This window comes from Habropoda laboriosa, unplaced genomic scaffold (assembly GCF_001263275.1).
Source record: "Habropoda laboriosa isolate 0110345459 unplaced genomic scaffold, ASM126327v1 scaffold301, whole genome shotgun sequence".
NCBI classification, from domain to species: domain Eukaryota; kingdom Metazoa; phylum Arthropoda; class Insecta; order Hymenoptera; family Apidae; genus Habropoda; species Habropoda laboriosa.
Window position 1 is genome coordinate 336,921 of NW_017100408.1, and position 23,727 is coordinate 360,647.

Consider the following 23,727-nt stretch of genomic DNA (forward strand, 5'->3'; position numbering starts at 1 on the left):
GACGAATGACCGGTCCGTCGCGATCCTTGGCAAAAGTGATTCCTCGACGGAGGAAAAGAGGTTGGGCGGCGTTCACGCAACGCTTGATAATAAATCAGAATTTTTCGTCGGGCCACGAAGAGGGAGGAGGAGAGTTAAGGGTGAGACGCGGCGAGGCGGGTGAATACCGGTAGACGCGAGCGTTGAGAAACGTATAGAAGGAAGCGTGGTCGGAAGATATCGGGGGGTTGTGGCGGGGTGAAAAATTAAACAAAAACAAAAGGGGTGCGCGCAATCACAATGAAGGAAATAAGCAGGCATTGATAACGCGGCGCGAATCAAGAGTCCGAGGCCGCTCGACAATGGAATATCAGAATAGCTATTATACCCGGCGTAGACTCAATTATTTTAAGCCACTTTTGTGCTGCGCTAATGAACCGAACAAAGCGGAATATTAAACCAGCCTCCTATCCTTCTTCCCTTATCTGTTCCCGGCCGCGTCTCTACCGTCGTTTCGCTTTCGTAACCTTCGAAACTTCCCGCCACCGCGATCGATACACCGCCCGTATCAATTTCCCTTCCCGATCAACCCCTAATCTCTTTCTAATTCTTTCCACCGAGAATGTTTTTGCCTCTCCGTAACGAACAGACATCTCGTACACTTGTCGAATGAAAAACTATCGGAAGAAAAATGATGTATCGTTGGTAAATCGTCCGAGAAAGAAATACCAGAAATATTCATCCGGTACTTTCAAGTATGTACGTTACGAAGCGTTTCTCCATGAAAACAGCGTGAACACCGGTACACTACTTAAGAAGTCATCGCACCCCGGTTGGTAATTTCCACGCGGGGTGACTCGGCGGATTTCTTCGACTCGGAAGAAACCAGTTTCTTCCGCTCGATCGAGGACCCACCTCTCCCCTAATACTGTCGCTGCGGAATCGTGCACGTAGACAGAGATATATATCGGAGGAGGTGTTCTATCGAAAAATTTGGGAAAGATCAGCGGAGGATGGTAGGGGATTGGTCGACAAAAAGGAAGAGGGAAAATGAAGAGAGCGCGAGAGCGAGGGGGTAGACATTGCCGCGCGATTGCCGCGCGACGGTATTTACTGCCTCGTCGGTTACTTGTCGGTAGCAAGACGCCTTGAAAACCCTCAGGAAAACCTTGTTAATTAGACGTCCAAAGTAAAGCGCGAGACGCGAGGAGGCTGGGGGCCGGGAAGAGAAATAGCGGAGACGTTCTCAATGTCGGAACCCCATAGACATGACTTTAATTCCGGGAAGAAGAGCGACGTCTCCGAAGTAAAATCCTCCTCCGCTGTTTCGAGGAGGCCTGCCTCTCCTCTCTCTTTCACCCTCCCTCTCTCTCTCTCTCTCTTCCTCCCTAGTCGCTCGTTTTGAATAGCACACACATAATGGCATTCATCTTTGGGTCTTCTTTTTTAAATTGTCCACGGTAAAAATCGCGAACAATAGGGGGTAGCAACCTTGTTACATTCTCTCGTCGATGGAGCAAGCAACCAGATCTTACAGGAGCTACGTTGAAAATTTCTAATAGATTAGAGCGGTGACTCTATGAATGAAAACCTGACCAAACCGTATTCTTTCTTATTTATCAAACTGGACCCATTTATTATTTAATCTCTCTCTTCTTCGCTCGATACAAAACGAAACGCAATAAATCTCAGGAGTGAAATGCTACTACACGGTGGTTGCAGCAACAGCAGCAAGAAATATCTTCCTGGATCTAAAGTATCCTCGCGTATCGAACGCATGCACACGTCGATCGATCCCCGAAGAAATAATTTACCCGACCGGACAGGACTTAATTATCCGCCTTTTTCCCTTATTACTCGGGCCGTCGTCGCGCTCCGGCCTCGATTTATGGCCGTCCCGATAAAGCCAGCGGCTGTACATTAACATTACGCAATACTTGTACTATCTCCTGCCGACCGGGAAACGGCCGCGCGACGAAAATAAAAGGGACGGAGAGAGGAGGCACTCCGTTCGTTTTCTACGCTCGAACGGTTGAGTAATAGCGAAGGGTAAAGATCGTGACCAACGGAGAGAAAAACGTGGAGGGGAGGTGCAAATCGGCCGTGAAATCCAAGATTTAACCCCATCCCTCCGTGTAGAACGGAGGCGACGAAACGAAGCCCCTTCTAGTTTGCTGATATGATAAACACCGAAAATGACAGCACCATCCACCACCCCGAACCCCCTGTCCTGTCTCCCTCTTCCCATCTCCTCTTCCCTGGGCTCTTCGAGTTAATCACGTCAGGCAGGCAGACCCTCTGATTAAAACGGGCCTCCATCCCTTCTTATTATTATTGTTATTAGAGGAACTGAGTGCAGGGCACTCGGGGAATCGCGTCGAGATAGACGGGATCGCTCCTCTGTGTATAACACGTCTACCATACACTTAGGCACGTAGAGATGTGTGCGTATACATACGCCATACGGCCCACCCTGCGCACCTTCTCCTAATCGTCCGAGTTTTCGAGATTATTAAACGGCTGGCGAGACTGCGAATGAATCTTGCTTCGTCCGGTTCCTTAATTAACTTTCCTCGACGTCCTACCAATCGCCCTGCTAAATACACACCTATACATAGACATATACTACCGTTCCCTTTCTATGCTTCGTGACTGTAGCCAGAAGGATAAACGTGTCGGTGATTTATTCGGGGAATCGTAATTGAAAGATCAAGTTACGCTAATTATCGCGAATGAACGTGATATTTGTGCGGGGATACGATACGCGGGAACGATAGTAGGGAAGTCTGTAAAATTTCCTGGAAAATGTACAGTTTCGAGCCAACGACCATCCCTTTGCAGCGGTGTTGGCGTTTTCGTTCGTGGACGATTATTGAAATTCCGCCTTGCCCGTTCCACTTTGTGCGCGGTATATTCGGATCACGGGGCAGCAGCGGCAGAGCCAGCGAGCCGTGTTGTATCGGCGTTTCACGGCGGATTGGCATTCACGCGGCAGACTCGGCTGCAGACAGGTAGAACGAGTGGACGAGTCATTAAGCGAGCCAATAACAAACTTGTGATCCACATAACCCTTCGTTATATCCGCGGCTGTTATTAGCCCATGCGAGGCACAGCAATCATCGCTGGTGCGGCCGGCATAGACGACGTAGAGTCGTTTCGTAACGTTCTGGCCCTTGCGCCAACTCGTTATTTTCTTTTCTCCTTCGTGCCTTCGCTTCAGAGAAGCTCCTTTCCTCCGCCTCCTTCCTCCACGTTGCTCCTTCTTACCACAACCTTACGTAACATCCTCGACGCGTTTACCTGCGCCAGGACGAGTCGATAACTCGCACACCTGCGCGCACACCGCACAATAGCGTAATCGAGTGCATCGTCCATTCTCTCGTCGAACGATCCTCGTACACCTTGTAACTCTATTCCAGCTCGATGGTAGATCCTTCAAAGATGAATCGCGATTTCAATGTTCGTTCAGTGTTCTTTCACCGATTACACACCTGAATTGGAAAACGTCCATTCTCTCGTCGAACGATCCTCGTACACCTTGTAACTCTATTCCAGCTCGATGGTAGATCCTTCAGAGATGAATCGCGATTTCAATGTTCGTTCAGTGTTCTTTCACCGATTACACACCTGAATTGGAAACCATTGAAACCTCATTTGTAATCCCTTATCCGTAACGAACAGGCGCAACGTAGCTACTACTCGTGGATGCTTCGTATTTCCTATACGTAATTATCCGTAGATTTCCATTATCGTTTCACGTCCGTCACTCAGCCAGATAGTAGAATGAAAACTGGCCGAAAGACAAGTGAACTCGATAGCAAAACAACCGCGCTATCTTCCTCGTTTGCAACTTTGTCGTGCACCGTCCAATGGAACTGGAGATATCCCGACCGGTGACAGTCGACGAGCCACGCACGAAATAATGAACATTACCGTCTGCACCGGTATCCGTTCGCCACACTGTATCGTGCATTTGTCAAATCGCTTGAAACCATTCCAACAGTTCCAGAGCGAGAGAGAGAGAGAGAGGAGGCGAAGTGCCCTCGTCCCGTGGTTACTGTCGCGCGAGTTGCACTTGTGTTCACCAGCCCTGGCACGATTTACGATCGTTCCAGGAGGCGAAGTGCCCTCGTCTCGTGGTTACTGTCGCGCGAGTTGCACTTGTGTTCACCAGCCCTGGCACGATTTACGATCGTTCCACGTTACTTATAGCTGCCGGCTTTATTAGCATGATCGGACCGCTCACAGGATAGATTACCCCGTGAAACCGGATCATCGTTCGACCGGCAATTCGATCGTACCACTGGAGAGGACTCGTTTCCAGGCATATACACGACAGTAGTCCACTTCCGTCAGTAGTCGACGATGCCATTTGTAATTTGCTACGAGGGTGCCTCGTTTAGACCGGTTCTAGATTCCTGTATCGCTGCTCGCCATCCTCAGAGTTCTTTGATAGATGTCCGCCATTTCTGAAACGATGTTGGTACAACGTGACAGATTTGACGGGTGTGTTTGTTCTGTCGAATCGAGTGAATTTTAATATTCGCCGGATCGCCATATTGTCGTATACCTCTCTCCTATCTTTCGTTAGTTTTTAGTCATCCTGCCTCCTTTCCTTAACTGTAAACAAATCCGCATCATCCTAACGTTAGTCACCCCGAAACCTAGACCTCCACATCATCCTCTACTTTTACTCATCGCTCAACCTAGACCTCACCGCCTCTCCCTACATTGACCTCTGAGACCAACCCCTACTCTCGTACTTACCGAACCTATATCTAGAAACCTTTTCCGTCGAAACACCAGATTTCTGTCTAGTGGCCTTCACACACCGAACGTCACCGAACAGTCGAATAAAGTCGAATAGTACTACGCGCAGAATAGCATCCTTATTTCGCCCCAGTTTCCGTCAGGCTCTCCTACCGCGTACCTATTGAAAATAATAAACCAACGCAAGGAATCGCGAGCCGCGGAATACAACAATATGAAGACTTAATCTTTTCGCTTTAACCACAGGTTTTTGATTTTTTTCTTTTCGGATTTCAGAGATAAGACGTGATTGATCGTACAACGTCCTCGCTATTTTACTCGTCACGCAATTTCTCACCGTTTACACCGCGCACTGTTTTACGAGGCATAATGAAGTCGTTAGGATTTTTATCGGTATTATCTTCGACGTCTCTCCGGTAGATCGAATCAAGTTCTTCGAAGTTGAGTATCACGCAGAAGAGGATGCAGACTCGTTACAAGGTGCACGCGTAGCGATTAGACGTCCCGCGAATGCACATCTTAATCCCCGAGACCTGTTCGTTCCGCGACGAGTCGACCAGGTAGACATTAATGAAGCATCGTTTCTCTATCGTCCAACAAGTTTCATTCCTGTAGTATTCGAAACGCCTACTACTACTTACTTCCAACTGCCCAGCCGCGCAACTGTTTAAACGCTTCCAGAGATGTAAACGACGTTGTATAGACGAAGAAACGATAGTGTGAGTCGTACCTCTCTGGATAAATAAATTAGCAATTTTTCCGTGGAAATTTATGAAAGAGAAATGAAATATAAAGTTGGGGAAAAATGAACGAAACTCGTCTTCCACGTAGAAAATGGGTAGGAATTGGAAATGAGGCGAAAGTTTGAATTTTCAGAACAAAGTTTGAACTTTCGCAAGAATTTTCAGAAAAAACTTACAAATTTCAGAAACTTCCCATAAAAAAAAAAAGAAAAAAAAATTCTACAGCTCTCCGTTCGTTTCACTTAACCGAAAAGTGACACAACCAAAGCAAGAGCGTATCTGCTCGCGCCTTGGATAACGGATCCGCCATGACAGTTCCGAACGTGAGAACCGTCCACGGCAAGGTATACAGCATCTAACGTGCCGTATAATCGTTGCATTTATATTCACTCACCATCGATATTAAACGAGGATTGATCCACGCCTGCTGCATGTTATCATCGAGGTACCGCTTCGCTATCCGGGCGATGTTTTCGTGTGGCTCTTTCCTCGGAGCGGGTACCGCGGCCGGGGCGTCGACGTTCGCATTGTTTCTGAAACAAACGTGTGAACACGATCGTGAGCACAGTCGGTGGAGATTTCTGGGAACGTGTTGGCCGTATAAACACGGGACGTGGGCGTGATTACACCCGATGACAGCGATCCGGACCATTTCTCTTTCGAGACGACCCACCGCTGATGAAGCGGAGGGATATTAACATAAACGTTAGACGAAGCTCGCTTGTAAATCACCCTTGTAATTAAACCGATTATTAAATCTGTCTCTAAGCTGCTCTTAATACTTACATCGCGGACCTTGGGGCCATGTGGAGAACATAAGCGACGACGCGATATAGCAAGAGTTAAAGTATCCTTAACAAACCGCAGAAAGTAAATGAAGTATTCTTTTATACGATTACTGTATACAAGTACGCTCGTTCGTTTCTTGAGAAAGGTGTTTAAAAAAGCAAGAACGAGTGTCAGTTTGGGGCAAGGTTTGGAGGAGCGGAGACTTTGAGTTGATTTTCGTTTTATTTACTTTTGTTAATAAATTATTATTATTTTAATACACTTTCCTAAATCCCACATTACGTTATAATTTCATCGAAAACAACTATTTCCCAACGTGATCGCTAAACTTGAAACGCAATCTTCTAACCCTTGCCTCGTCACGCTCGTCCCTCCAAGACTCTCTAGAAAGTTTAGGCAACTCGGTATAAAGATGAGTATTCAGTTTTCGAACCATAGGGAGATAGGTGCTCCTATCTATCTCGTATAATTCGCTCTATTCGTGTATCGAACGGCGTGAAATTTTTCTCTCTCCCGGTTACTCCATTACGTTATTCCGTGTCTCATCAATCATTCGACGATTCATAGGGGGAAACGGTCGATACGGGGGAGGTGGCCGTTTACAAATTCATAACAATAGATAGACGGTGGTGGGTGGGGCGTATTAACGAGATAAACGGGACGCGTATTAACGACAGAAGCCGATCGATGAATCGGAATCTCGTCGGTGACAAACCGTAGGATGAGGGAGAGGGTGCGTTAGTGGCGTTCTCCGGTCCTCTACCTTGGCAAACGCTATTATTTACTTCGATGAGTTATTAACGCGAACGACGTTTGACGGAGAACAGCAATCCGCTCGCGGGACCGCGGCTCTCTGCATCCGGCAATGCATCAAACCGAATCTATTGTGCAACCGCCACACCATCACCACCACCGTCACCGACTATCGCCGCTTGCCAGATTGCACGTCGCGCGCCTATTGCACGCTGAAACAGTTCGCAATTAGGAGCACCGACGACAATACGGATCGCGTTACCGCTAGATCATTACACACAGCACGGTTATCGCGAGCGATACCGTGATTGCTTTCATCCGGCAACCGGATCGACTGCGCCACCTTCCCTTAATCTTATTCGATTCCACGTACGATCGGGAATTTGTGAATATCAATTGTGGTACGTAAGAAAATCGCACTTCTGGGTATTTTTCATGCATGATTCGCGCGGGAAATGAACAAGGATCGACAGGACGACGCGTCTTCGCTCTTTGTAAGACCGTTGAACGCATACTTTTTGAGAACGAGGCTCTCAGACAACAAGGATATAGTCTTTGTGTAAAATACACCGTTGCGAGAACGTAGAAGCGTTTAATTCATTTTACGCCCACTCTACTTCGGCTCGGAGTATCTCTGACAGATAAGATAGAAGGTGTAGGAGAAAATAATCAATCAGCTGTGTGTTACATTTCTGCATAATAGAAGGTGGTCCAGGTTAACCCCTTGCCGTATAATTAATCTATAATACATCAGCTTTATCTTACTTAATATAGTACTAAAACAGGAAACAGCTGACGCTCAGATGCGTAGTCAGGAAAAGAAATCAAGGGGTTAATATTCGAGTGTTTAGTCTGGAACGATAGACGAGTGAACAAAGTTGTTACACGATAGACGAAGTGAACAAAGAACGAAGAGTGCTCGAGCTACAGCGACAGAAGTGTGAAAGAAGAGTGCTCGAGATTATCCTTCTTATAATTGCTACGAATATTCGAAATTCTTCCTATTTCTTCGTTCCTTATCAGCCTGACGACTTTTTTCCAACGATGTCTCTCGGCCAGAAGGAATTTCACGCACATGGAACTCATTACTCTACCGTCAGCTAGCTGGTGTGTATCAAAATTTCCATCTGTTGTCCGACCCGACGAATATTACGACGCACGATAGATCCGCGTTGAGCACATACAATGCCCAGGTATGAATAATCGTACACGCGCGTATACAAATGTTACGAAACGGGCATTCGCATCCAATAGAGAATTTCCCGACGCGCGCACGCTCTAACCGACGGCTTTATACGGCCAGGATATCGCCTAAGTGAATTATGAGAGTTTATCGTGACTCCGTGGTCCCGTGTCCGCCATCGTCCAAGCACAGCTGCCGCCTCTCCAGGCCCTCTCTCTCTCTCTACCTCTGTTAAATTACGCTCGAGATCCCTAGAAACCCATGAAATTCTCAGCCCTTCTACGTATCTACTTTCGAGCCTCTTCGAACCGTCCTAACATGGATGATTTCGCGAGAATTCAGCAATGGTCCACTAAACTGCAACTGTTTCGCGCGGGTGCAACCAGTTGCACACCAGTGCAAGCTCAATGTTTATTAAATTAAACAAAAGCGGATCCGTGATACGAACGAGAGAAAAAAAATAGGAAAGGTAACTTCGGTAATGTAGAAAATAGAACGAGATTCTGGGAGTAAAAGAAAATTAAGCAGTGTAAAAGCAGCAATAAAAAGCACGGCAACTCTTGGCGAATAAAAAATCCTACGTAATGAAGAATAACTGTTTCACGGTTATCTCTGAAATCCACGCGGAACGTCCCTTTTTCGCAGACCAAAACGCAAACAACTGTAGCGACATGCTTTGATCCCGATGTCTCGGGGCACGGGACAGTTTCGAAGCGTATAACACACTGCGAATTTGTTCTTTGTCGCTATCCTTCCCTCTGTTTCCTGCGTGCCCAGCAGCACTTGCGCTAATTATCCTGCTACAAATGCACACGGACAGAGAGGTACCTGTTCGAGGTGAGCGTATCGAGGTTCGCCAAGGGACAACTCGTTCGTGTTCTCCACCTTTTCGGCGTAACAATACAACGAGAAAGATTGGCGGGCATCTTGTGAATAGATAGGGCGAAAAAGGGCGTACCATTCGTGGCAATGGTCTGTAGACGAGTAAAGATCGAGGAACGACCACTCTTCCGGATAATCCTTTAGACTACGCGGATTGCCTTGGGTTTTACAAATCCCGCGCGTCTCACCGGCAAATCTCGACCACGCCGGTTTCTCTTGTCCACTGTTCGGCACAGGTGTCCTCCACAGTGAGCTAGACGCCGAATTTTCTCACGAAAATTCGCGACGATACGACAAATCTCTCTCCTGGTCAAGCGGAAGAGAGCTGTGCCGGAGAGAAGAGAATCAGAGAGAGGAAGCTCCCGATAAAAATCGACTATCCCCAAGTTTTATTTCCAGACAAGAGGAACGATGATAAAAAGAAGGTGGAAATTTCGGGCTCGGGCCACTATTCATCCTGTCAGAATTCACGCGAAGGAGCGAGAAGCCTGGTAAGGATTCTCGCCGTGGATTTTATAGCCTCCTCGACGATAAACTCGATAGTTTAACGGGTATTCTGGTTCACTACCTGTCCACGGAGCGTCGTTAAGGCAACAGGCAGCCACTAACGCAGCAGGTGAGTACGGCCTCTCTCTCGGTCGACCCTCGAAAAATCCTATAAACATTGATCGATCTCTCTCGGTGAGAATTAAAAAATAATAACGAGCACCGTCTCGTGTGCGGCTGAAAAACACCGCGTTTTCTCTTCACGGGCAATTTACGCCTTCGCGAATCGAGGTTTTTTACATCGAGAAACGCTCTTCAACGATAGGTATTCAACAATCGTTTTCCCTCCACCCGAGCACAGGTCTGAAAGCGAGAGAAACGTACGTGGCACAATGTTCAGAGGTGGTTTTTAGGACCGATAAAACGACGATCGGCGTTAGAACGCGGCTGGTGTGAAACGTAAATCCGTGTATTTAGTGGAAGTAAAACCGATCGACGAATCCTCCGTCCTTTTACCGAGGCTTCGGGGATATATCCACTTAGCCGGTCGTTTTCAGCCGAGCTACGAACACCGGGTAGGGCAGTTACGTTTATAACGTACGATCTCCGATTGGCTAATGGTACCGTGGACGAACCACCGAGCTGAAAAGTCTATTTTCCTTCGGCCAGCCACGCGCAATCTCCGCGTCACGCTACACGGCTACCGTGCGCGTCTCGCGAGCCGCATTACTATTCCGTCGTCGATATCGCGTGTTCTTTACGAGCGGATTATGCTCGAAACCGACTCGTTTCATTATAGTACAGCGTTTCTACGCATTTGCGCATTGGAAATGGCTGGCCGCCGTGTCCCGACTAATATTATTACCGGGATACACTTCCTTTCTATCTGTAACAAGGTAGATTTCGCGTAAATCTGACTACAAGCGTATTCCAAATACGTTCTTCTCACGTACAGAGAACATTAATTGCTTGTTCCATAGATCATTATTGTAGCCTGCGATCTAACATTAATATAGCAGCCATTAATTCCAGAAATAACTCCTTCCAAAAGCATCTCATTTTCAACCAGCGAATCTCGTACACATCTATCACGAATCAAAGCTTCCAGCATAACTTCTTCCAAAAGCATCTCGTTTTCAACCTGCGAATCTCGTACAAATCTATCGCGAATCAAAGCAGCCCAAAATTTCACAGCTTCTACCTTAAGGAGCGAAAAGGCAGAACCCACGGGGAGAAGAAATCGCACGATAAGCACTGGATATACCTACGAGCACGCAGGTGAGTGCGAGCAAGAGACTTATCGAGGCATCTCCCCTGTGCGTTTCAGAACCTCAAGAGGCACGGCAGGCAGCTAAGCTACCCCTGGTTTTCGCGGTAATTCCTGGCCGTGCGAGCGAATGCTTCGAGACAGGCGCGCGATATGTAAATCGACGCGGAGCATTTGGCGCTACAACGTTGCCTCGGCTCCTTCGAGCCTGCTAGCTCCGCGTATTAATCGAGCCTGGCGGCGTATTCGCGTAAACGATCCGACGATTACGCAAGGGACCGTGCGCGCGAGTAATGCTTCGTAATGCGCGGTTTCGCGCCGCGAGATTCTCATCGAGCTGTGTTGGCCGTGGGACGAGCTTGCGCGGAAGTCGTGATATCAGGCACGAACGGACCCGATTCACGAGATCCACCAACTCCTTCCAGCTCGTTCGCACGTTCGCGATGCCGGCTATTACCGGTTAACGAGACCACCTCCTCCTATCGATTCCCTTTGGCTTCCGCGCTCTTCCTAGGAACGCTGCTCTTCCTCCTCCTCCTCTTCTTCATCTTCTTCTTCCTTCCTCTGCAGTTTCGAAAAATTCCCCCGACACTGGGTATTGGTGTAACAAACTCAATTTATCCCAGCTGAAACTCGGACAACGAGTGTCTCGCTGCTTGGCCGCTCTGAGGAATTGGAATTCAACGAACGATTCGAGTTTCCTAAGTTCCCGTATAAAAGGAATCAGTCCAACTTGCTCCTCCCTGTAGTACACGAACGTGGATCTTTTCTTCGAGTGTTTAATTGGTGCGGTGCACCTTGCATTCCAATTCCTCTAGAGCAAAAGTTCTTCGCGATAACGTGTAGATTACCCCTTCTTCTATCATTTGCTTCGACAAAGTATCGTAGTTCGTTTTTTCTTTTTGCAAATACAACCCACGATGATACACAATACAGTATATTCTCCACAAGTGTCAGACCGCAAGGAAGCTAAACCTGACACTCGTAGAGTCAGGAACTACGTTTTCGAGCCTCGTGCCCGCCTTTGTAGTTTGCCGAACGCAGACAAGGGCAGCCATTAAAAGATAAGCATGAAACGTGAGTCGAGGCAACCAAGCGATTTAAATATCAACTTTTTTTTATCCCGAATAAAACACGACATAATTTGAACAACGTTTACTTATTAACACGTTCACTGTCATGCCAGATTTACAGGTTGCTGTCAGGCGGCCACAAGAAAATACATTTTAAGCATACGATTATAGTATTATGCTTTATAATTTTTTTTTTTAGCACAATATATAACACAACTAACTACCCATATCACCAGAAAAAAAACCCATTTTTGTCACTCACAATTCGAAGATTAGGCAGCTGGGCTCTGCAATGTCGATTTCGTTGCATCCTTCCTTCCTTCCTTCCTCTCAGATGGTCATCCTTCCTCCAAGCGTTGATTTCCCAAGACTCACAGACTCACACTTTGTGAGTCACTGTGGAATGGGCGACGCGAAAAGTGCTTCGAAACGCGATTCATTTAGAGGGGGAGAAATCGCGAATTTATATTACTTTAGACTCTACTATCGAACAAAACTTTCATAGAACGCGAGTGAAAAATTGAAAGAAAGTATCAAATAAACGCGAGTAAATTGAAAGAAAAGCAAAAACGCGAATTGGGAGGAAATAGTTAAACGCGGAAAAATATTCAATAATAAGCGAACTAAGGATGAAGCTATTATTTCAATACGCGTTGCACTGACTCTAATATTTATCAAAATTGAAAATTGATTTATCACGGTAAACTACTTGGACGGTTTAATTAGGGGCATAGTGCAACGAGTACAGTGCACTCGTTGCAAATCAGCTCACAATATACAATTCAATAATGTAACTAACTACTTAACATGCAAAATTCATGCAACTCCTGCGAAGAATTAGATTAGTAAATCACAATTCATGAAACAAATTCAAAATTCATTTTTCAATAGCATAGAAAATATCATAAATACTGAAAGAAAATTAAATTATAGATTGCTGGAAGAAAAGTACATATTAAATTTAGAAATAACCTGTAACGAAAATTTATTTCATTAATGGACAGCTGAAACGCCGAAATATTTTCATTAGGCAACCTCTCAAATTCATTTCGATATCCTATTCGACAAGTACGAAGAACAACAATAACAAACTGAAATCTCGATTTCCCTAAACCCTCAAAACAATCTCGAAATACGTTCGATAATAATTTTCTCGCGTGTATTAACGACCCGAAGGATTATTTAAATTTATTTCAAGCAAAAAGTAGCAGTAGTTCAGTAGTAAATAGTGGACTATTAGACTTTGAATAGTCCAAGTTTAAGTTTTAATAATTAGAAAAATTAGAAAAATTCAAAGCAGAGTATTCAAAGTCTAATAGTAAGTTTGAGAAAGAAATTTTGAGAGAAGGTAGTTGAGTGTGTATAGGGTGGACATAGGCTGCTAGCCAGTAGCCCTCGACCACCCTACTCACCTCTCAGTACCCTCAGATCAAAATTACGCGAAGTGTCTAGGGCCCAGTATAAAGGGTAAATGATTTCGCGGGAGCTCGCGGGTCTATTTATACCTGTGGTACCCCTTCCCCAAAATCATTAGCAAAGTCGTTAATAATTCGGGCGGGAATCGACTATTTTTCGCGGGAATCGACTACTTTTCGCGGGAAACGGACTACTTTGCGCGGGAATCGACTACTTTTCGCGGGAGATCGATCACTTTGCGCGGGAAATCGATAATTTCTCGCGGGAATCGGTCACTTTTCGCGGGAAATCCTTCGTTTTTCGCGGGAATCAATTATTTTTCGCAGAAAATCGCCGATTCTTTCGTAATTCTATTTTGATTTCTATTGTAATGTTATAATAACGTATAATTTATTAATTCTCACAATTTTTTGGTATAAATTTATACTTGCAACAATTTGTTACAACATTACATATAACAATTTATACGTTTTTACAATATTCTTCAATGGAAACATAGGTTTTAGCGTTCTCGTTACTTACTCGTGGTTAAATTAATTTCGTAGGGACTAAAAATCAGGTTGTCCTGTGGTTGTAGATTAAAAATAACCATAGTACAGCTAAATTTATCGTGTTAAATAATTCTTCTTACACGAATGAAAAATGTATTCAACGTTTGTTTGTTATAATATCGTGAAATAAATTATATTATACGTTTTCTCCACCAAACTGGACAAAGTACAACTAGTACTTATCGAAATGATTTATCTCTCTCGAAGAAATCGAGTTTGTATAGTGAGAACGTATAAATTGTTATATGCAATGTTATAACAAATTGTCGGAAGTATAAATTTATAACAAAATTGTGAAAATTGATAAATTACAATTCTGCCTGAATTTTTGAAATTCAGAAAAACACAGGTAAACTTCCATTGCATTTAAACGATATTCTCCACCAAACTGGACAAAGTACAGTAAATTCTCTACAAGAGTCAGTAAGTTTACTGTCTCGCAACGTAAATTTAAGTAAATTAGGTTGAACTGCACAGAAAATGCACAGAACTGCACAAATAATTCATTTCACGATATTATAAGAAACAAACGTTGAATACATTTTTGATTTGTGTAAAAAGGATTATTTAACACGATAAATTTAGCTGTACTATGGTTATTTTTAATCTACGACCACAGGTCAACCTGATTTTTAATCCTTACGAAATTAATTTAAGCACGAGTAAGTAACGAGAACGTTAAAACGTACGTTTCCATTGAAGAATATTGTAAAAACGTATAAATTGTTATATGCAATGTTATAACAAATTGTTAGAAGTATAAATTTATACCAAAAAATTGTGAGAATTAATAAATTATACGTTATTATAACATTACAATAGAATGCAAAATAGAATTACGAAAGAATCGGCGATTTTCTGCGAAAAATAATTGATTCCCGCGAAAAACGAAGGATTTCCCGCGAAAAGTGACCGATTCCCGCGAGAAATTATCGATTTCCCGCGAAAAGTGATCGATCTCCCGCGCAAAGTAGTCCGTTTCCCGCGCAAAGTAGTCGATTCCCGCGAAAAATAGTCGATTCCCGCCCGAATTATTAACGACTTTGCTAATGATTTTGGGGAAGGGGTACCGCAGGTATAAATAGACCCGCGAGCTCCCGCGAAATCATTTACCCTTTATACTGGGCCCTAGACACTTCGCGTAATTTTGATCTGAGGGTACTGAGACGTGGGTAGGGTGGTCGAGGGCTTCTGGCTAGCAGCCTATGTCCACCCTATACACACTCAACTACCTTCTCTCAAAATTTCTTTCTGAAATTTACTATTAGACTTTGAATACTCTGCTTTGAATTTTTCTAATTTTTCTAATTATTAAAACTTAAACTTGGACTATTCAAAGTCTAATAGTCCACTATTTACTACTGAACTACTGCTACTTTTTGCTTGAAATAAATTTAAATAATCCTTCGGGTCGTTAATACACGCGAGAAAATTATTATCGAACGTATTTCGAGATTGTTTTGAGGGTTTAGGGAAATCGAGATTTCAGTTTGTTATTGTTGTTCTTCGTACTTGTCGAATAGGATATCGAAATGAATTTGAGAGGTTGCCTAATGAAAATATTTCGGCGTTTCAGCTGTCCATTAATGAAATAAATTTTCGTTACAGGTTATTTCTAAATTTAATATGTACTTTTCTTCCAGCAATCTATAATTTCATTTTCTTTCAGTATTTATGATATTTTCTATGCTATTGAAAAATGAATTTTGAATTTGTTTCATGAATTGTGATTTACTAATCTAATTCTTCGCAGGAGTTGCATGAATTTTGCATGTTAAGTAGTTAGTTACATTATTGAATTGTATATTGTGAGCTGATTTGCAACGAGTGCACTGTACTCGTTGCACTATGCCCCTAATTAAACCGTCCAAGTAGTTTACCGTGATAAATCAATTTTCAATTTTGATAAATATTAGAGTCAGTGCAACGCGTATTGAAATAATAGCTTCATCCTTAGTTCGCTTATTATTGAATATTTTTCCGCGTTTAACTATTTCCTCCCAATTCGCGTTTTTGCTTTTCTTTCAATTTACTCGCGTTTATTTGATACTTTCTTTCAATTTTTCACTCGCGTTCTATGAAAGTTTTGTTCGATAGTAGAGTCTAAAGTAATATAAATTCGCGATTTCTCCCCCTCTAAATGAATCGCGTTTCGAAGCACTTTTCGCGTCGCCCATTCCACAGTGACTCACAAAGTGTGAGTCTGTGAGTCTTGGGAAATGAACTGGGAGAGGAAGGAAGGAGGCAATGCAGTCAAATCCAAGTTGCAGAGCCCAGCTGCCTAATCTTCGAATTGTGAGTGACAAAAATGGGTTTTTTTTTCTGGTGATATGGGTAGTTAGTTGTGTTATATATTGTGCTGCCCCTAATTAAACCGTCTCACTAGTGTTTCGCAATTAATAATCGATTTTTACGAGAAGTTTTCAATTTTTCAAAATATTAGAGTCAGTGAATCGCGTATTGAAATAATAGCTTCATCCCTAGTTCGACTTATTATTGCATATTTTTCCGCGTTTATCTGATATTTCCTCCCAATTCGCGTTTTTGCTTTTTATTCAATTTACTCGCGTTTATTTCATGCTTGTTTCAATTTTTCACTCGCGTTCTATGAAAGTTTTGTTCGATAGTAGAGTCTAAAGTAATATAAATTCGCGGTTTCTCCCTCTCTAAATAAATCGCGTTTCGAAGCACTTTTCGCGTCGCCCATTCCACAGTGACTCACAATTCGTGAGTTTGTGAGTCTTGGAAAATCAACGCTTGGAGGAAGGATGACCATCTGAGAGGAAGGAAGGAAGGAAGGATGCAACGAAATCGACATTGCAGAGCCCAGCTGCCTGTCTGCGAACTGTGAGTGAATTTTTTGAGGGTTTGGTGATTGGTTATATATGTGTGTGCATGTGCATGTTTGAAGCTGAACTACCAAAACTTGGAAGAAGAAATCAAAGGATGTGAGTTCACATCCGAACTCTACTGCACTAAAGGTGCAAACGCCCTCCCATTATTAGAGTATCCCAATAGTATACCGCGTTAATTCTTAATAGAGTCAATTTTCACCACGAATGCCCATTATTTTCGATCGATACGAGAATTTATTACGTCGCGTCGCGTTTCATAATAGCTTCATCCCTTTTTCTTTTCTTTTCTTTTTTTCAGAGCGTTCAGTTGATACCTCCCTTAAACCTTTGCTAAATACCCCATCTAAAATGGACTACATGAGAAAATGGAGCATGATAAAAATTCGCGCGTTCGGGTACTAAATAAAATTCAACGAATTAAACTACACTGAAAAAAAATCGCGATCCGTACACAATTTCGCGCGACACTTCCACAGCTTCCTAAGTCTGGTGGGTCTTGGTCAGTGGCTTTGGGTCATTCAAACTGGCTTTGGCTCATTCAAACTGACAGTTGGTCTTCCAATCTGGCTTTGGATCATTCAAATCTGGCTTTGGATCATTTAAATCTGGCTTTGGATCATTCAAATCTGGCTTTGGGTCATTCCAATCTGGCTTTGGGTCATTCCAATCTGGCATTGGGTCATTCCAATCTGGCTTTGGATCATTCCAATTTGGCTTTGGATCATTCAAATCTGGCATTGGGTCATTCAAATCTGGCATTGGGTCATTCAAATCGGCATTGGGTCATTCCAATCTGGCTTTGGATCATTCCAATCTGGCTTTGGATCATTCCAATCTGGCTTTGGATCATTCCAATCTGGCTTTGGATCATTCCAATCTGGTTTTGGATCATTCAAATCTGGCACTGGGTCATTCAAACTGGCATTGGGTCATTCAAACTGGCATTGGACCACTGGTGCAACCAAATTCAAGGCTTGGAGGACTCAAAACTGTGTGGTGAAACCAAAATTCGATGCTTGAAGGATGCAAATGATTCACTGAGGAAATTTCAAAGGCTCGATGGATCTGAGAGGATGAACAAATGCAACCAAATCTATGTTACAATGTCCAGTTGTGTGGTAAGTGGTGAGTCGCATCTTTTTCTTTATTAATTAAATATTTTCTGGAGAAATATTTCAGGTATACACTATTTATTTGTTACAAATAATCAAATTTATTCATTTTCAGTAATTTCAGAATTTCATACTACTTTAGTTGGAATATTCATTTTCAGTAATTTCAGAATTTCATACTACTTTAGTTGGAATATTCATTTTCAGTAATTTCAGAATTTCATACTACTTTAGTTGGAATATTCATTTTCAGTAATTTCAGAATTTCATACTACTTTAGTTGGAATATTCATTTTCTTCAACTATTCACGAACACATTGAACATCAGAATCAGATTTTGATGAAAGTTCGATAGGTATATTTATCAGGTATTTCTTAATATCGACAATCGTTCACGACGAAGGGTTGAAAATGTCTCTCGAGTTGCAAGTAATAAACGTATTTGCTTTAATATCCCAAAAATAATTAGAGATTGAGAAATTATATACTATGACGAATTCTGCAGTTTAGAATTATAAATTTCGCTTGCAAATAAATTTCGAAAAATTCCTTTTACTTAACCCAACCTTTTCAGATATTTCCCTTCCTCCTACTAATTTTAATGTAAATTCGTGCACGAAGAATGAATAGAAAATTGTACAGAGTGCCGTACGAGTGTATTATAAAATAAGCCACTGTAAAGTGTGTGAATACGAACCAAGCGAATCTTAACTTTAAGTAGTCCATAAGATAAAACAAGTTGGAAGATATTTTACACGTCGTGGGATGCGTGCGTTTTAATTTCAACTACTTCCTAAAATAAAATAAGTAATTCTAAGATAGAAAATTGTACCGAATACCATGTGAGCGCTTTCTTACAGAGATACGCGACTCATTTCTAGCACAATTAACAAAATACCTTCTGCATTTTGACTATCGTCGATACTGACCATAGAATAATAATCTTCTCGCGAGTATCAATTCTCGATCGCTCAGTTCCTTCGAGCTTTTTCACGACGTACTTGTCTACGAATAGCGCGCGATATTCTTAGAATAATTACTATGTTAAGAACACGAATTTTTGATAAAGTGTCTTATCTCCTTTGCTACGAATGAGAATCGCGTATCTCTGAAGATAGAGAGCTGCCAGTAGGGCATGTGTTTTTGTCGGGTCCCTTGCGTAGTCACCTCCTCGTGGTGGGACCTGGTAATTGGTATCCTTTTCCAAAGAAAATTCTCACTTTTGCAAAAGGATACCAAGCTAAGAACTACGCGTACCCGTCGACACTCTGATTCTCACACACAGTTGAAAGTTTTAACATTAAGTAGTTCGTAAGATAAAGTAAGTTAATTCTAAGATAGAAAATTGAACACTATATGCGTGTTTTTTAATAAAATACCTTGAAAAGTTATTCAGATTCTAGGGTAGATATGAAAGTTCCATTTAACATGAAATTTTAACATCGATCTGTCAATAGCAAATTAGTAATCAATTGCCTACGAAACACAAAGAAGAATTTCTTCAAGTTTCTGACATAAAATTTCACAAGAAGTAGCAGTGAAGGGAGATTAAATAAGAAATGCAATTCTGTGACAAATTTTTCCCAAACAGTGTTTTTAATATGTTACACAATAAAAAGTTACATTACGTGGTAAGATACCGTATCTCATCTTATATATTTTACATTTCAAACATTTGTATCAGACTTTTCTGCGATTTTTCAATTACATTACGCATTATTGCAATAATTTCTATCGTTACATTTAATTCTAATTGTTTAGCAGCTTTTCTGCTGCTATCGACCCTACATTTTACTGACACTTGTGGAATCGACCCTACATTTTACTGACATTTGTGGAATCGACCCAACATTTTTTTTTTTTTTACGTGGAGGTAGGCCGACTCTATGTGATAAACAATTGGCAACCAAACGGTGGCTCTCCCTCTACATTCGACGGATAATGTGTACAGGTATTTAATGTAATTTCGTAGATATATTATGAAATTAAATTAATCAATCGATAAGTATTAACATTAGATTGTTTCCTCGATATGGCCATGGTGGTCATCAGTGACTGGAGTGCCTCAAATGTTTAGAATAATTAAAATAAAATAAATGTTGTCAACTAAAAATTTTGAACGTCATAGCTAGCTAGACATTATTTTCAATTGAAAAAAAAATTTATAAAGCATAATACTATAATCCAATGCTTAACATGTATTTTCTTGTGGCCGCCTGACAGCAACCTGTAAATCTGGTGTGACAATGAACGTGTTAATAAGTAAATGTTGTTCAAATTATGTCGCGTTTGATGTCATTTTCATCAGAAAAATCTCATCAATATGTTAAGAAAAATTCCAGATGAAAAAAAGTAAAATTAAAGAAATTATATTTTTCTGTTATGATTTGTCGAGCCGTGAAATCTCGTAAAAGAAACCGACTGGTGTAGCGTTACACGCTTGACTAACTGCGAGCGAGATAACATAGGCGCAGCAATGACGCAGACCTAGGCATAGGACCCTCTATACTGTCACTTGTAGAATCCAAACTTACTGACTCTTGTAGAGAATTTACTGTAGCCTGTGCTAGGCAAACTGAACCCTCCAACTGTCATCCTACGTTCCCATCTCAATAAAGGAGGGAAAGGAGGTCGAATATCTGAACGATATCGTTTCCGGCTATCCTCCTCCGACTAGCGTCCAACAATCGTTGGCATTGAGGTGCACAGGTAAAGCCCAGAACGAAATCGTTAAGCGATAGCATCCGCAAGAGATCTCGCGGTGCGTGGTCGTCGGTACCTTTGAGAGATAAGACGGGTCGTAAATCCGTTAAGAACCGCGATATCGATCTGCCATTGGAGTCTGCCGCGGTTCGCCTGTGTACGATACAATCGGGTCCAGTCGTCAAACATATATCCTTCTCTTTACCTCCTCCCCCTCGGTCCAGCCGTCGTATCAGTGGCGTATTCATCGCACGAACCGGCGCACCGACTCCAACGTAAGTCACGATAGAAATAACTACGGAATCGTTACGAGACACTTCTCCCACCGACATTGGTATTCCTCGTAGCTGAACACCACAAGCCAACGGTTTTTCGCGTGCTGCACACAACACAGAGCGCAGCCTGTCGTCTTCTATCGGTATCGTTCGATGAACAAACGGGACATCGAGTCCTTGATATCCCTCGTATATCGCTGTGCAACATTTGTCGCGTTCGTGTATTCATCTAGCATGCGAGGATATTCTCCTTCCTTCTCTCTCCCCGTAGAAGTTACGAGAGTTTTTTCGAGCCAGGTTACGCGCCTACGGAGGTAAGGACCGTCCACCAGGTGAAGAACCCATGAAAACTAAACGAAGGGTGCAGCACGAAGGTAAGCTCGGCAAATGATAAATAGACTATCAGATCGTATCGGCAAGCTAGCAGCCCTTGGGCTTCCCACCCCTTTCCACACTCTGCTGCTCTCCTCTCACCCTTTCCTTCTCTACCTCGCGTTGTCTATCGCTTCTCCTTTCCTTTCTCCTCCCGCCATTTTTCCCTCACTCTGCCACACGTCGAACAGCCCTCCTAGTATCGAAGAAATATCTGTAATATCCGAGTATCGTGCTCTCGCGCCTGTAAGTAGGTACTCGAGAGGCTGGAGCGTGGTTGGTAGCACCGGTTGGTGCCCCATCGATGATAACGATAATCGTTCAGGATACTCCATTCTCCTTTTTATCTCGTCCCAACATTCCCAACCGTGTTGTATTTCTTGCTAGCAACCTCTCGCCGTCGAACCGGGTACACACACCCGTTGTTCGTTCAAATTCTTTCGCCAAACGACCGTCACTTTTCCGAGCTTTCGCTGGCTAGGTGGACAACATCCAACAAACAACGTGCTTTCCCTTGTCTCTCTGTCTTTTCTACCCCGAGCCAGGGATGATCTCGTCTGCACGAAGGGTTTTACCGGCCACTGGTAGTAAAGCTCGATAACGAGACCGACGTTTATCCCCGATCAAAGAGCCTCTCTCTGGACGTTGCCTTGCCTCTGTGTCCAGAGAGCCGTGCTCTATTAGGTCGAAAAGCAAATAGCGCGGGAAAACGAGACACGCTCTGGAACGTAATCCGCTGAGTGTGCAAGGGGGCAAGAAACACGTGAAGATTGTGCGATAATAAAGCGGAAACTGTTTAAGGACATTTCGCTCGACGGAGCTTACTGTCTCTTCCTTTTGGTCCTGTTAGCTTGAAGAGACTAATAGACGAGGTGAGTAGAAAATGAATTAGATTACAATTCCCAACACGATCGAATTCTTATTACTCGTCCACTCTATTAAAGGGGGATATAGAACGTCGATGTATTTTAATCGAAAACTATTTCCAATAATGTACACTGTATGAAAAAGAGAAGAAAAAAAAAGGGTGCAACGGAATGTTTGAAGCTTTTTCACAGGAATTCCAACAGTGTTTCATCGCTGCGCCCTTATTTCAACCGAGCAATTCTCCCTCTCTCTCTCAGCTCCCCGGCTAACTGCGTTTGGCAAGAAAAGAGATCGATCGAGGCTTGCAAAGGGACCTTTTGAATTTATTCCCGTTCGGATTGATTCTCCTTCGACCGCGGAACCTGGGCAGAAAAAAGGTGCGAGACCGTGGACGTGGAGACGAGACGAAGGAACCTTCTTTTATTCCGCGTATCGTTAGGACTTCACCGCGTTCCCGAGTCCGCGAAACGAGATTTAGCTTGGCCCAGCGGTGATTTGTGACCCATTGTTCTCCGCAAGCCGGTAGCCGAAGCAACGACCTAACCGTGGGAGGGCCAACCGATGGGACCCTAGTAAAAACTCTGCTATCGAACTAATGGCCATTGATTTACCCCGCCGTTAGCTACGAACCGCGCACACCGCCACATCGACCTCTCTAACCGCAACCGTTTTTGCGTCCACGTTTACCTTTCGCCACCACATAAGTTTGACTCTGCGAGACAAGCCCGCGACGAGGGCGAGGAGGAACACTTGTTAGAGCGTACGCTGAAATGTGTACTCGCGCGGGGCCTTTATTCCCGTTTGTTCGGAGGAGAGCAGCTGTTAAATCACTCCGAAGCTGGTTGGCTTCTGTTACGGAAGGAGAACAAGTTGTTTCAGCAGGTGGAGGAACGTACTACCGGGGAGTTCGAGAGGCTAGAAATATGCCCTGAACATCGAATATCCTCTCTCCTCTCTTCGCCTTCTTCTCGAGTAGCATCTCGAAGAGTAGCAACGTTATCGTAGTCGCTTTAATCGTAATTAAAGTCCTCTCGTTCAATCGGAACGTAGGTTTCTCAAGCAGGCGTTCTACTTCATTCTTTTTTATCCTCTCGTCCTCTCGATCTCCTCCAGGCGGTCTTAAAGACAGGCGGAGGACATAATAAAACGATTAACTCGATTCCTGCGAACTCGAGCCAACACAATGGAGCAGTTAAGGCAACTGCTCTCCTGTTCCGCATTATTTATTCCATTAGCGGAGAGAGCACCGTCCAACGATCCCTTTCTTCCCTCTTCTTCTTTTATCTGCATATTGTCTAGGTTCCTCTCCCGGTGCTTCTCTACAATTGAAACGTTAGATCGTCGCGGAGAGATGATTCTTCTCTCTCTCTCCCTCTCTCTGCCGGACCAGGCGAATTACGCGAAAATTTACTTCGCGTGTTGCTCCAGCGTTAAAGAACCTTCTCCCATGGTACATACTATACATATATATATTCTCAACACCGATGATGGTGTTTCCACGGAGCATCCTTTGACATTTTATCCCGAACGAGACGCCTCGTGTTAATTAAGGCGCGGCCGTTAATTGACGGACAAATCCAGCGAGGCAGTCACCGGGATAAATATAGACGTCGCGATCGTTGAAGACACGAAGAGATCGGGCCATTGTTCG

The 23,727-nt window shown here is 43.4% G+C and overlaps 1 protein-coding gene across 1 annotated transcript in view; it reads right to left on the reverse strand.

Moving 5' to 3' along the window:
- LOC108575456 overlaps positions 1-23,727 on the reverse strand; it is a 264,797-nt gene that overhangs the window by 223,320 nt on the left and 17,750 nt on the right. The window contains exon 2 of the mRNA XM_017938255.1: positions 5,887-6,025. Within this exon, the coding sequence (XP_017793744.1) occupies positions 5,887-6,025 (139 nt within the window). The remainder of the gene's footprint in view (positions 1-5,886; positions 6,026-23,727) is intronic.